This window comes from Pundamilia nyererei, unplaced genomic scaffold (assembly GCF_000239375.1).
Source record: "Pundamilia nyererei isolate P.nyererei 1_Seehausen unplaced genomic scaffold, PunNye1.0 scaffold00570, whole genome shotgun sequence".
Lineage (NCBI taxonomy): Eukaryota > Metazoa > Chordata > Actinopteri > Cichliformes > Cichlidae > Pundamilia > Pundamilia nyererei.
Genome location: NW_005187971.1, coordinates 138,028 through 152,161, shown reverse-complemented (window position 1 = coordinate 152,161; position 14,134 = coordinate 138,028). Strand labels below are relative to the sequence as shown.

Here is a 14,134-nt window from a genome sequence, read left to right as displayed (position 1 = left end):
TACGAAAGTGACCCAGCATATATATAATATATATGCTGTTATTGGCACACTGAGGTGCTAGCTAAACAAGCCAAGACAAATAATGAACTGGATGGTCCACAAAGCACTATTAAATATGGGTCAAAGGACACAGATCATTTTCTTCTTACAATTTTAAATACCTGTTCTCCTTCTCAGTTCATTGTCTTCAGAGGCTCCAAACATCATAATAACTGCATCTATAACATGCAGGCTTAAAATAGCCAAAAGCCTCATTTCCAATAAGGTCGACTGCAACAAGAAACATTGGAATAAATAAAAGGTTTTACTCAGTTCTGCTCAGTTGGAGTGTATTTGTGTCATGTCAGTATTTCTGGTATTTAACACTTGTAAGACAGGCATAATAAACCAAACAGAACAACAAAGGTTATAAAACCAGTTTGGTCCTCCTGAAGTAACTTACTTTTTTTTTTTTTTGCCACATTTAATTGTGCAAACAGAGCAAATGTACAAAATGGCACCTTAATGGAGGAATTCTGCTCTACTTTAACTTCCTGAGCTTAATGTGTGTTTATTACATTACATATTGTGCTTCTCAAGTGTTTGTCTAAAGCTGAACTGCAGCTTCAAAACAGCTGTTTAGTCATCTAATAAATATTACAGAATCTATATAAAATTGCATTGCCCCAATTACTTTGTCAGAACTATTATACAGAATGAGTTAAATTACATAGTTTACATCTGCTTTGTATAACAACAGCAGCTGTTATCCCTGTGCTGGTAGCATGACCCTCAGTGACGGCTGCTCTCTCTGGTGGGCTAGATGTCCACCACGCAGCCAGAGGCACTGGCTCTTATAGCATCAGATATGACTTTTGCTCCAGATTCTCCAATGCCATTTCCCTGCAAACTGAAGGAACAGTTTTAATACGACAAATCGATAAACAGGTAAATAACAATAAATAAACAGTAAAAGAAAACCTACTTGATGTATGTCAGTTGGTGGTTTCCCTTCAAAGCTGTTGCAATGAATATGGCTCCGTCCATGCCCAGAGAGTTCTCCTGCAGACTGATGAATCACACACAGAAGATTTATTTTTTGATCAAATGTAGCGATATCTGTGAGTAACTCTCTAAATTTCAAATGTAAAGGTCTGGATATTGATGACTGTTGGATTCCAGAAGAAAACAAAAACAAAAACAGGGAGTTCAGCACACATGCATCTCTGTAGCTGGGGTTATTTGCAGCTAACCAAATAATGGATGAACAGCGGAGGAGAGTGTGGGAGAATAAACTTCAGCCCTGATTGAACAGATAAATCAGGCAGCATGAAATCAGCAGCTGCATTTACTTTTCTACCACAGGTTTAATATACGAATGTAGTTTATGTCATGAAATGAAGTTCCAGTTGTGCTTACTTCAGCGCCTTGAGGCTTCTGTTGGATTTCAAGGCGTTGGCCAGGGCCTTGGCTCCCTCCATTCCTACAGTGTTCCCACGCAGACTGAAAAACATAGTGGAAAATGAGCTGCCGAGCTCCACCCAGGTGAGCGTCTCATCAAACTAGAGCCTTCTATCATTTTTCTCACTTTTCTCTTGTGTCGTCCAATGACAGGTGAAATTGGTTGTTTACCAGGACTAAAAACGACAATTTGCAATGAGTTGCTGGAGGCAATTGTATTTTAATTGTCTCTTTTGTTGCTTCAAAAAAAAAATTTTATTATCCTTTTAGTGAAGTTCCTGAAAGGTTATGACAAACCCATCAAGAAAATCTTGAGATAAAAAGTCACTAATGAAGAAAGTTTGTATTGGTTACTTCAGCAAATAAGAAGCAGTCCAACTCGTTCTAAAATCCGCTGACCAATCTTTGTTCACTGCTGCAAAAAAAGCCATTTGAATAAACATAGAGATTTTACATTTTAAATTTACAATAAGATCAATAAAAATGCCAAATTACTGATGAAAAACGAACTACATTGCATGTTTCAGTAGCTTGTAGAGTCACCTCTAGCAGGAATAATCATTTCAGCATGTTTTTATCAGTGTCTCACATCACTGTGGAAGCATTTTGGTCCCCATATTTGATTCCAAAATTATTCCAGGTACAGAGGAGGTCATGGTTGACCTAAGGACTGCAAGGTGTCCAGATCCTGTGGCTGCAAAACAAGGCCAAATCACCATCCCTCCAACACAGTGATTGACAGTTGTTATGAAGTGTTTGTGCTGTGTTCAAATTTCCCCAAATGTTACTCTGTGCATTGTGGCCAAACATCTCCACTTTGGTCTTTTCTGTTTAAAGGACAATGGGCTTCATTTAATGTGCGTGGAGTTCTTACTCTATTCAAACAAACAAGTGGCTATGCAAAATTACTCTTAGATTTAAGAAACATGTGCACCAGCTTGTTTTTATTCTTACCACAGTTTATATGTTGATAAATCAGACTCTTTATAAACAAAGAGGCCTTTGTAATCTCCATAAAATCTGGATATTGTCACGTCTCCATGTCATTCAGGCGTACGTGCTTGACTTGTAGTCAAGACCGCCTAAACCAAGACAATACCAAGATCAGAGGGTATCGAGACCAAGACAAGACCAAGACCAAGACAGACCGAGTCAAGACCAAGACAAAGTTGAGACGAGACAAAGACCGAGACGAAAAAGTCTTTAAACTGCAGCCAGATGCTGATTCGTTTACGGGTGTCTGGCATATTTATGTGTTTTTGTGATGCACTCGCACAGCCCTCCTCACCACTGTCTACTGTCTCACTCACTTACTGGGAAGACAGACTCCACTTGACTGCCACGTCTCTCACCCTCTCTGTTTTTCACATAATGATATTATCCTATATCCTCGCATGTGATTGGCCACAATATGGAGGGATTGGAGCATAGCTGAGCCACTGTAAAAGTGGTCTTGAGACCAGTCAAGACATCCAACTCTAGTACTTCCAGGTAAAGCAGAGAAAGCAGTTACTATCTTGCAAGAGAGAACCGTGCACCACTAAAAGAGGAAAACAGGAGAAAATCCAACTGAAGAAACTTAAACAATTGTCCAAAGAGGAAAAGGCACAGCTTTCCAGAGTGTTTTCAACAGTTTAAAAGAAAAATGAAAAGTGGGGCTCCTACTGACAAAATAGTAGCTCTGTATATCACATCCCCTGAGACTTGCTTGGAACTCAAAGTTGATATAAAAAAGTCTAACTGAATGAGAGAAAAAGAACAAAGAGGACCATATCTGTCAATCTGTGATAATAAACTCACTGAATTCTATTTTTCAGCATCCATGAGAGAGGGCCAAGAAATTAGACTGAAAGACATCCAGCACTAATATCAAGGCTTTTTTTTAAAAATAAAAAATAACTGTAATTCTAAACATCCTGTAGAAATTTCCTACGACAGCCAGATTTTAATTTGTCTGTATTTTTGATTGCACATTGTTAGTAAATGAGGTCCAAAGTCCCAGAAATCTTGTGGTTTGTTCAAATACAACTTTACTATCCTAACCTGTGCAACGTCTTAAAGAGAAGAGGTGTCGTCCTGGCAACCCTTTCGAACAAGCCACACTGGTTCAATCTTGTTATCATTGCGCCATCATGAAATTTAATGCTTAGGCCTGTAGAGTCTGTGATGTAGCTCTTGGTTTGTTTTGCAGTTTCCTTGAGCACTGCATGGTCTGACCTCAGGGAAAACTGGTGGGCTGTTCACTCTTGGGAAGACTGTGACATTGTGTTAACACACCTGAATTCTCCAAACCAGTAAAATGCCAAAACCTTTGCTTTCACAGAGGTGCTCGCACTTGCTGATGATCAGTTAATCAAGTGTATTTGATTAGCAGCACCTGCCTTCTTAAGTCTTATAGAAGCAGTTTGGTGTTTTTCACATTACTGGGATTGTTGCATTTCTTTTTCACATGGCTGTATGTATTGTAATATTGTTATGGTATGTTTAAATTTAACTCTATAAAATCAGAGTGAATGTAAATCAACAATAATATAGACAAGTCATTACATGTGAAAAAAAATAAAGAAAAGTAAAGTTGCCATTAAAACACACTGAGTCATTTAATCATCAAGCAGCACGAGAGCTTAAATAGTCTCAATCTGGTTGAGGATTAGTTGGTGAATTTTCTCACATTATTCACAAAGAGAAGGTCTGGAGGTATTCTGATGAATCATCACTTTTATTGTTTAACATTTGGAAATAACGAACGTTTCCAGGGAGGCGCACTCATTTGATCTAGTGATCGCAATCGTGACTTGTCAGTGATCTGTTAGAGACAACTAACTGCCTTCTTAAAATAATATCTACCTCAAGCAGACACAACATTGCCAGACTGCAATCAGTAAATTCAAATTGCATGCTGGGATTCTCAAATGAAGATAAACAAAGTTCATAACAGGAACCAATCAAAAGCTATTAATCTTTAGAAGCAGACAGATAAGAGGCTAGCAGTTAGTTTCAGATAGAAGTTAACGAGCGCTGCTTGGTTTCACTCTGCTGTTGATTAGGCCAACTTTAACTGACAAAGCTGAGCTGCCGAAGAGCGTGTCAATGATATGCAGCTAAAACAAAGGAAAGGTTGACACAAGGTAAAATTTGTACTCACTCTAATGTTTGCAGGGTCTGGTTGGTCATCAGAGCTTCTGCCATTTTAATGGCGCCACTCATCCCTGCTGAGACTCCCTGAAGACTGAAGAGACGTCACACAAAAGGGTCACAACCACCACAACCACAAAAATGATTGATCTGTCGATGGACATGATCGTTATGCCAACCATAAAGTGCGCAGTGACGTGTTGGTTTTCAGAGCCTCAGCAAGATAAGTGACTCCTTCATTCCCGATAGCATTTTCTTGAAGACTGTAGAATGGAGATAGAAGCACACACAGAAACTGCTATGAATAACAATAAAGCCTTGCGAATAAAGTTTTACATAATTGCATGGTTGCTGATGAAATATGTTCACTCAAAGCCTGGAGCGAGTCATTTTCTCAAAGTAATATCAGCGCAGGCTTTGAGGAAAGAGTTTTGAAATTTTGGTTGAGATCGATATATTTACAAACAAAGGAGTGAAAAAGGTTTATTGGTCTTACTCCAGGAGTTGCATTGTGGAATTGGAGAGGAGTGCATGGGCCAGAGCTTTAGTGGCCGTGGACTTGATGAAATTCCACTGCAGACTGTGAAAAGAGAGGAAAAGAAGAGACCCAGTATGAAGCAAATACACTTGAATTCATTAAAGATCTATTAAACAGGTTGCTGGTTCAATCCCTGGATGCTCTACTCTGCATGCCGAAGTATACTTGAACCTTAAAGTTGCTCTCCAATGTGTCCATCAGCGTGTGAATCTTAGACAGAAAGCATTTAGGTGTCGAAAACATATGGTTGAATGAGGCGCTTTAAAAGCTCAAGTAGAAAAGTGCTACATAAGAACCAAATCGTTTACTTTACTATTTTGATTTAGCTCAAATTTCTGCTCAACCACATTTCAGAATCAAAGACTCTAACCATTCATTCTCTTCCACTTGTCCTTATCAGGGTTATGGGTAGAGTGTGTGCTTAAAGAAGTAGGTATAAATATCCTGCTTTGTTCACTAGAACTTTATTACATCACTGAGAATGCATCGGTTGCTGTGCAGTGCAGACTCACACTTCTACTCTCAGACTAGTGTGTATCTGTTTGGATGTGTTTATTTCCGATTCAAGCTCCACTTACTGCAAGGAGGTCAGGCCTCGATTAAACTTGATTGCACCAGCGATAGCTTGAACTCCGTCATCATGCAAAAGGTTGGCTGTGAGACTGGAAAACACACAAATATGCAAACAAAAACACAAATATGAGCACTGTTGTATGTAATGCAAAGACTGTCAGAGCGTTTTCAACATGTCTGCTTTCACAGAAGCTTCAAGTTTTGAAAATAACACTGGAAAAAGGCATTTACAGGAAGTATTATAACACTAGAATATGGCTGCTGCTCTCAGTGTTGCAGTAGGTTGGAAATGTCCCCACATTACCTCAAAGAGCTACACAATACAAACAGTTATCTCACAGTTTTTGTGCTTTTCATCATGCAGCAGTATTGTATGACAGGGCATGATCTGGGGGAATGACATTTACTGAACAGTTGGGTATTCCCGCAGTTCTGTGAGGGATGATACTGTACTACTATTAATGAGCTGACTCACTCGAGGTCCTGCAGAGTGTTGTTCTCGTGGAGGGCATGGGCCATGTTCTTTGCTCCCTCTACCCCAATGGAGTTCTCCCTCAGACTAAATAGACAGAAAAACACATGAAAAGTGACATAAGACACAAGCATGACAACTTTACAGCCACTAAAATGCCAAGATACTGCCAATTTGGCAAACCTTTTCCAAAGAGAGGCTTTTTTTACTCCCTTTTTTGAGACACAAAATATGAATACTGATCACATGTGTCTAACAGATAAGATATACTGCACATATGATACAATTGGTTTTATAGGTTTTTGAACAGCGAGACAATATTTGTCATTTTGCCTCCGCACACCACATCAGTGGATTTTATATCAAATAATCAAGTGTGAATGATGTGCAGACTTTCAGTTTTCTTTTAAGGTGTTTAACAAAAGTTGTGCCTTAAATAATCAGGAATTACAGCCATCTTTACGCAAAGCCCCCCTGCTCCACAACAAAAAAAAAAACAGAAAAACAACAGAAGACAACTAAAGTGGATGATGACAGAATTATTTCCATGGTTAAAGGAAAAAACAAAACCCAAACACCTTTAAAACATCTAACCAAGTCAAAACTGTTTTTCAAGGAGGTAGGCGTATAAATATCAGTCTGCAGTAAACACATGCCTTGATGAATGGAAATAGAGAGGGTTTAAAATGAAGGTGCAAATAACTACACTCAAGAATAACAACGCTAACGTAGCCTTCGCCAGGAAACTTCTAAAAGAAACTGCACAGTTCTGAAAAAGTAAAAATAAAAAGGGAGGAAACAGCATTTGGTGATGCCTGCAGGTACTCATTGACTGCAAATGATTTTCCTCCAAGTATTAAAAACAATCTTTTTATTTAATTTTTTTAGTTTAGTCCAATTAATTTTGAGCTTCTTAAAATGGCAGACTATATATAAAATGGCTATAATTCCTAAATAGTAAATAAAATTAAATCAATTGAATTAAAGTCTAAACTGTAATCACATCTTGACTGATTTAAAATCCACTGTAGTGGTGTACAGAGGCAAAATAATGTGAAAAAACTGTAATTGTCCAAAACATGTGCACTTCTGTAACTGTAAAATCATTTAAACTTTATTCTGTTGAACCAAAGTCTGCAGCTAATTAGCCATACATAAAGAGTCGGAGGTGCAGAGGGAAACAACATACTAACTTTCTTCAGTGCTAATAAAATTAATCTGCACAGAAAGAAAAGCTTGAGGAAAAGCTTGCATGGACTTCAAGATGCCTACTGAAGCTAAGTAAGACAAATAACTGACCCTGATCACTGATTGGTCTCCTAAAGCTCAAAATAACATCAGCGTTTTAAATAATTTCTTAGCTAAAGTAACTCTCTTCTGAGTTTAACTGACAGCTGCTTGTTGGAAAATCACGTTCTCCCAAAAAAGACAAAATATTCTTGGGTTAATGCACAAATACAAACAGGGAAACAGAGTGAAACTTTAAGCTTGGTCCTTACTTCAAGGAGACAAGGCCATGGTTCAGCCTCAGTGCTTTGGTTAAGGCTGTCATGCCCTTGTTGCTGATCGAGTTACTCTGAAGTCTATGAAAAGAGATGAAAAGTTAAATGCAGCTGTAATGAATAGCATTCAAAGCAAACACCATTTCCCCTTCTGTGGTGCATGAATTGAAATGTCACTTCCCACACTATTAAAATGCATTTGCATTGCACTCATGGGCAGAAGATACTAACTGGAGTGAGAGAAGAGTGTGGTTGACCGCCAAAGCCTCGGCCAGAGCTACCGTCCCTTTATCCCCAAGCTGATTACCACAAAGACTGCAGACAAGAACACAAATACACCCGACACATTAGGAGAAAGAAAACCTGAGTTATCAGTATGTGAACCAGGTTCAGGCGTGGTGGTAAACAAGATCAAATGAAGCCTAGTAACAAACAAGTGTGTCAATGAGCTATCATAACTGTACACCTCATCATCAATCTGCAAAAATGTGAAGAAGTAATGATTAACTTTTAGTCTTTAAATGTTCTGGCCTAGAAGTTCAGTACATTATCTCCAAGATCACTGAATGAATATTAATTCTGCATTACATCAACTTTGTGAGAGTCCGGTTGGTCTTCAGTGCTTCTGCAATCCTTTTGGCTCCACCTGCTGCGATTGTATTCTTCCGTATACTAAAAAAAAAGATGCACATTAATCTACAGAACATTCATTAAAACAACATCTGTAAACAAGACCAAACTCACTTCAGAGACACCAGTTTGCGGTTGCACTGCAGCACTTCTGCAAGCGACTGAGCACCCTCCTCCTCGATGGCGTTGTTCTGAAAGCTGATGAGAAGTCGGGGAAATTGAGCAAATACACCAACTAGAGTAAATAAACTGGAATTCTGTGTGTGTCAGTTAAGCTGTATAGCAATTATACTCAACTTGATTGATGTCAGGACTTGGTTCATTTTCAGAGCCTCTGCTAGGAACTTTGCACCTTTGGAGCCGATGTTGTTATTCCGAAGACTAAAACAGCATAAACAGGTCATTAGATGATTTACTAAAACTCTACTTAGCAATAATAAGATGTAAATTATAAGATGCAGGTTTAGCATTATTATTATGTAGTATTATGATCAACTCTTGAATGACTATACTACATCAAAACTAAAAGCCTTTTCCCCATTTCAGATTACTCATTTTTATTACAAGGTTCTGTTTTTGGAAAACATTATATACTGTATATAAAAGATGGAAGTAGCCCCCATGTTGTCATGGTTACTCATCTTTTAAAGCTTTAGTGTGAGCAATTTATCCACTGCCATCTTAGTTTTTGAATCTAGACACAAGAGAAACTGAGACCCTGCACACTAACAGCTAGCCAAGCTCTAGAGCAGTGATTCCCAAGAAATTGAGTTTGAAATGACTCATAATAATGTACAGTTACTTATTTATATTAATTGATTTAAATAAAAAGTGAATTAAAACTGGTACTTGGAGGTGGTTATTAGTGATATTACTCTGACCTAAATTCACTGCTCTTTTATTGACGCTTGTGTCCCAGTGGCAGGTGGATCACCTATTGGCCTATTGTATTTTGATTAGAGTGAAGATTTAAGATTGGGGGGGCTCCATGGGATTTCCTGTTTTATTAAATGGGTCACAGCACTCTTGACTGGGAATAGCTCCTCTAGAGCATACTTGGCTTTGAGTGTCTGTAATAAATGAATTAAAACTAGCTACTGACACCATAAAATATACTTTCCAGACCTGGGGGCAGCAGCTTTATATACAGATAATTGGAAATACTGAACTCAAAAGGTTTTATTTGTTCATTCAGACATCAAACACTGCAGATCTCACTTGAGAGAAGTCAGCGTGCGGTTCACCAAGAGGGCTCGACTCAGGGCTTTGGCTCCTTTGTTGCTGATGGCATTGTCCGCCAGACTGATGGAGGGATAAAAGAAATTGTATTTATGTTGTTCGAGTATTAATAATAATTACAACCACAATTATACTTTCACCAATCATACAATCACACAACCACTGAGAGTAATCAGCAAGGTCAATCATAACTTCATTTAAAAGCTCCGCTGTTTGTCTGAGTTTATAAAGCAGCTTGATGTGATACAGTTGTTCAGAACAACAATTGTTCCTCATATGATGCTTTACCACAAAAAAGGCTCACCTTATTTTTTGGATATGGCAGTCTTTGGCACTCAGGAGACTTCCCAGCAACTCCATGACATCATCTTTAAAGTGATTATTCTCCAACCTGATGAGCAGATAAAACCACTGAATCTGGAGTTTTCCTTTTATTGGATGTATTTGGGTTGAGAAGCTCACCTTAGATGCCTACAGTACAGCAGCTGCGGGAGCAAACATTTCACTGTCGAGGCGTTCAGAGAGGCTGTCAGGTTGGTTTGTTCGCTGCACTCCGGAGACACGTGGAGCAGGTAACCCAGCACCACACAGTGAGGCCGCGTTAACTTTCCCGCTAGACTGCTGAGCCGTAAATCCTCCTCTACGCTCCGCAGCATCTCTGTGTGCTGCAGCTCCTGTAAACAGTACGCTAGGTTGACTGCACGCAGGGAGACCACAGCACCCCCGCTGACCAACAGACCCTGCAAAAACCCTGCTGCCCATGCCTTGTTGTTGCCATCGTCTTTCCCGAGGGCCAGAAGTCCAGCAAGAGGTTTGATTGCAGCTGAGCACAGCAGGCCTGTTAGGAAGCGTACGAACACATCCAGGTGACCATCCTCAGCTTGTTGTGAGTGCTGAAAGGCACTTCTGAAGTGGTTCTGGAAACCAATCTTGGGCCAGGACATGGAGCTCTCAGAGAACAAGTCAAAGATTGCCCGCTTTGAAGAAACATGGTAGAAGGTAGCTGCAAGAAACTCCTGCAGAGTCAAATGTGTGAAGCGGAACGTCGTGTTGATGGTTGACTCCTCTCGAACAAGAACTCCAGAACCGAGACTGCTTTGAGTCAGCAGTATATCAATCCCATAGTTCTTGAGGTCTTGTTCACTGAAGACATACTTGTGTTTAAGAAGCCCATAGAAAGCCAGTCGTCCGAGATTCCCCAGCAGTTTCCGATTGCTCCCGTGAAGTTGCTCCGTTTTTACAGGCTCTCTGCCTCTTGGTTCGCCCAATTCTGCTTTCATTGAACAGAAATTGGCATACAGCTCAGTGCAAGTCCTTGGAAGACTCTCCTGTGCTTCATTCTGCATGATGTATAACAAAGTATCAGCTACTATCCAGCAAATGCAGGGTATGTAGCACATCACCATCAAGATCTTATTGGATTCCAAGTGTGACCATATTTTCCTGGCAAAATCCTTCTCAGAGAAATGGTGATTCAGAAAGATCTCTATATCCTTAGGACTAAATCCTGGGATCTCAGTCACCCTGTCAACCAGACCTCCGGGGATAAGGGAAGCTACTCTTGGCCTGGAAGTCACCCAGACTGCTATATCGGGAAGCAGATTCCCTCGAATGATGTTGGTGACTAAGTCGTCAATAGGCACTTCTTTTTTTGGGTCGCTGCAAGAAGCTGCGTCGGAAAAATTTAATTTGCAGCGGAATTCGTCCAAACCATCAAGTATGAGCAGAGTCCGACAGGAGCTGTTCAGGACCAGACTGGGATCGGATATATGAGGAAAAGCCATTTTCACCAGCCTCTCAGCAGAAAGCTTGTCCAGCAAGTTCAGCTCGGCAAATGTGAACGGTAGCACAAAGTTTATGTCTGTACAGATGATCCCTTGGCACCACTGCCGGACAAAGTGTCTCACCCAGGTTGTTTTGCCGATACCAGCGACCCCAACTGTGAGGGAGACCCTAGGGGGCATACTAACTCGGGTAAGGGGCTCAAACAATTTTGCTAACCCCAGCTGCCTAAGATGATTTCTTTTCTCTCCTCGAGTCACTCCCACCTGCATCAGGTCATGCTCCTTTTGTTGGAGGTCAGAAAGTCCGTCGACAAGTAGTAAGGTTCTTGATGAGATGTTAAGTCTGGGGCAGCTGATTGAGTCTCTGTCTCTGTACTGTTCATATCGGCGTAAGAGGACCTCCTTGTGCTCTTTTACCATGGCATCTACAGACAAAAACAAAAGAAATTCACATCGGTTATTCTCTGGAAAAAGGACACTAATATGGAAGAGTAACTTTGTACTAAGCTTTGATCCCAGTGAGTGAAAAGTGCTTTGCATTTAAACTTACACAATCATACACTAAACACTATAGAAACACTTGTAAAAGCCGCACGTCTATGGAGGAACCAAACTGGCAGAAAAAGTATAAATATCTACATTTCATATACATATTTCCATATGCAAGCAAGTAAACAAATAAACATTTTAAAAATTATTAATTAGTAAACAAAAATGGCAAATAATTCAATTCCATTCAAATTTATTTATACAGCGCTAAATCACAACAGCAGTAACCTCTAGGCGCTTTATATTGTAAGGTAGACCCTACAATAAAACATACAGAGAAAAACCCAACAATCATATGGCGCCCTGTGAGCAAGCACTTTGGTGACAGTGGGAAGGAAAAACTCCCTTTTAACAGGAAGAAACAAACGGCAGAGCCAGACAGAACTTACAGAATATTATTTTATTGATTTATTTTCTTTGCAGTTTCGTTCCTCCAGACTCGTTGCCTGAGCTACTTACCCCCCATGACCATTTTAAAGAATTACACAGGACAGAGAGTAGCAGCCTCTTACCGTGGTTAATGATGAGCTGGGCAACCTGAGAATCTGAGCTCTCTATAAAACCCTGAAGGACGTCAGAGCCTTGACTGTCCTTGGCAGTGACAATAGTGGTGAGCATGTTAACCTGATCCTGCAGTCGGCCTGCTTCCTTGACCTTGGTCTCCTCAGCTGAACTGAGCACATCCAGGTTTCTCATGTGGTTTAAGATCTCCCCCAGGAAGGAGGGCGTAATAAAGCTCTGCAGCTGGTCTTGATGCTTTTGGATCCAACCGAGATCTAAAGAATAACAGAACACTTTTAGGAATTTTATGATTGATGAGATTATTGTGGTGTTAACTCATGAGCAAAGATACTTCCTTAAGCTGGGACAATGCAGGATTATTTGTGTTTTTGTCGGATATTTATTCTCATTAAAAAGTCTGATGATGGTATATGACTTTGCACACAAGAGGACACCATATTTTTAAAGAAATAACATGCCTTTGCCTCATTTATTTTTCCCCCCTAATCTTTATAAGTGTGTGTGTGTGTACACACACTCAAAATTACAGACACGTCAGCTTCTTCTTTTTTGTGTAATACACAAAGAGACAGACAAATATTTTCACATTCCTCTTGGAAAGTAGAAATCACCACATCACAATCGGAGCCTGTGGTGTCCTTAAAACCACTTCAATAATACATCAAAACCAACAAGCTGTCATTTAGAAACGGTGTAAATGTTTCCTAACAAAGAGGGGGGAAATAACAGGAAAGAATAAAGAGCATCAGCGAGTTTACAGGAAAGCTTGAAATACAAACCTGAAAACTGAGGATCTGCGATGGTCGCACATTTTTTTTGATCTTGCTTAAAAATCCTAAGTCAGAAAATCTTCTGCTTAAAAATTGGCGAATGTCCAAGCAAGTGTTTACCTAATGAACTCCCAGGATTGACAGGTTTGTTTAATCTTTCAAAGTCAATTAAAGTCTCTGCTCAGACTGCTGCTCGGAGCCGACATACGGCTGGATGGTTGGATGGAGATCAAAGTGATTTTTTTAAAAACCTGCAAACTTACTGAGAAGTATTAGGGTTTGCCCCTACAGGAAATTTTCGAGCGGACGTGGTGAGCACTGTTTCAAAGTTTTGTTAATGGTTACTAGGTGACAGGCTAAACACACTAACCATAAACAGCACCTGTGACTGCACACAGTATGAACATCGCCACACTTTAACGCTTTTTCAGGTATAAAGCTGCCAGACTGAGGTAAACCTACAACATTTTTGCATATTTGTAAAAGAACAATTCTGTTTTCTGTAATGCAATTCTACTTATTCTCTTCTCCAACAGCAGAAGTCGGCATCTTGAATCGTGATAACATTGTTGTCTTGTTTGCGAACCATATGGTGAAACAAAGACTTGAAAGCTAAACCACAGAGATCAGATTGTCCTACAGATGACACCTCTGCAGCTCAACACTGCTGATAATAGCAGAATACGATGTGCACCGCTAATGTTAAAATAACTACTTCATTTAAAGTCAATTTTATGATCCTGCCATTATCACTGACACACTACGTCCTTTTTTGTCAATTCATAAATTGTATTTTTTTAAAAAGAACAGCAGCGCAGGATGAGGACAGACAACAAGAAAAACACGGCAAGCTGAAACAGATAGACAGGGAGAGATCGAGGCTACTGAGATATAAATGGAATCAAATAAAAAAGAAGCAATATCAGTGCTGATAACCTTCTGGACAGAGATCTCCGATGTTGTTCCCGGGATCTGCTGGA

The 14,134-nt window shown here is 39.8% G+C and overlaps 1 protein-coding gene across 6 annotated transcripts in view; it reads right to left on the bottom strand.

Moving 5' to 3' along the window:
• Nucleotides 1–673: 673 nt before the first annotated feature.
• Nucleotides 674–14,134, bottom strand: part of nlrc3 (NLR family, CARD domain containing 3) — a 22,688-nt gene continuing 9,227 nt past the window's right edge. The window contains exons 1-18 of one of the 6 annotated variants that reach the window (XM_005754467.1): nt 13,164–13,211; nt 12,375–12,638; nt 9,992–11,738; nt 9,834–9,920; nt 9,509–9,592; nt 8,588–8,671; nt 8,405–8,488; nt 8,249–8,332; nt 7,892–7,975; nt 7,658–7,741; nt 6,162–6,245; nt 5,692–5,775; nt 5,072–5,155; nt 4,755–4,838; nt 4,586–4,669; nt 1,399–1,482; nt 965–1,048; nt 674–889 (exon numbers count right to left, since the gene is read on the bottom strand). In XM_005754467.1, the coding sequence (XP_005754524.1) occupies nt 799–889; nt 965–1,048; nt 1,399–1,482; nt 4,586–4,669; nt 4,755–4,838; nt 5,072–5,155; nt 5,692–5,775; nt 6,162–6,245; nt 7,658–7,741; nt 7,892–7,975; nt 8,249–8,332; nt 8,405–8,488; nt 8,588–8,671; nt 9,509–9,592; nt 9,834–9,920; nt 9,992–11,738; nt 12,375–12,558 (3,201 nt within the window). In that variant the 5' untranslated portion in view covers nt 12,559–12,638; nt 13,164–13,211 and the 3' untranslated portion in view covers nt 674–798. Of the gene's footprint in view, nt 890–964; nt 1,049–1,398; nt 2,135–4,585; nt 4,670–4,754; nt 4,839–5,071; nt 5,156–5,691; nt 5,776–6,161; nt 6,246–7,657; nt 7,742–7,891; nt 7,976–8,248; nt 8,333–8,404; nt 8,489–8,587; nt 8,672–9,508; nt 9,593–9,833; nt 9,921–9,991; nt 11,739–12,374; nt 12,639–13,163; nt 13,212–14,134 lie in introns of those variants that run through there. The other 5 variants (XM_005754466.1, XR_312406.1, XR_312405.1 and 2 more) reach the window with 5 other exon arrangements.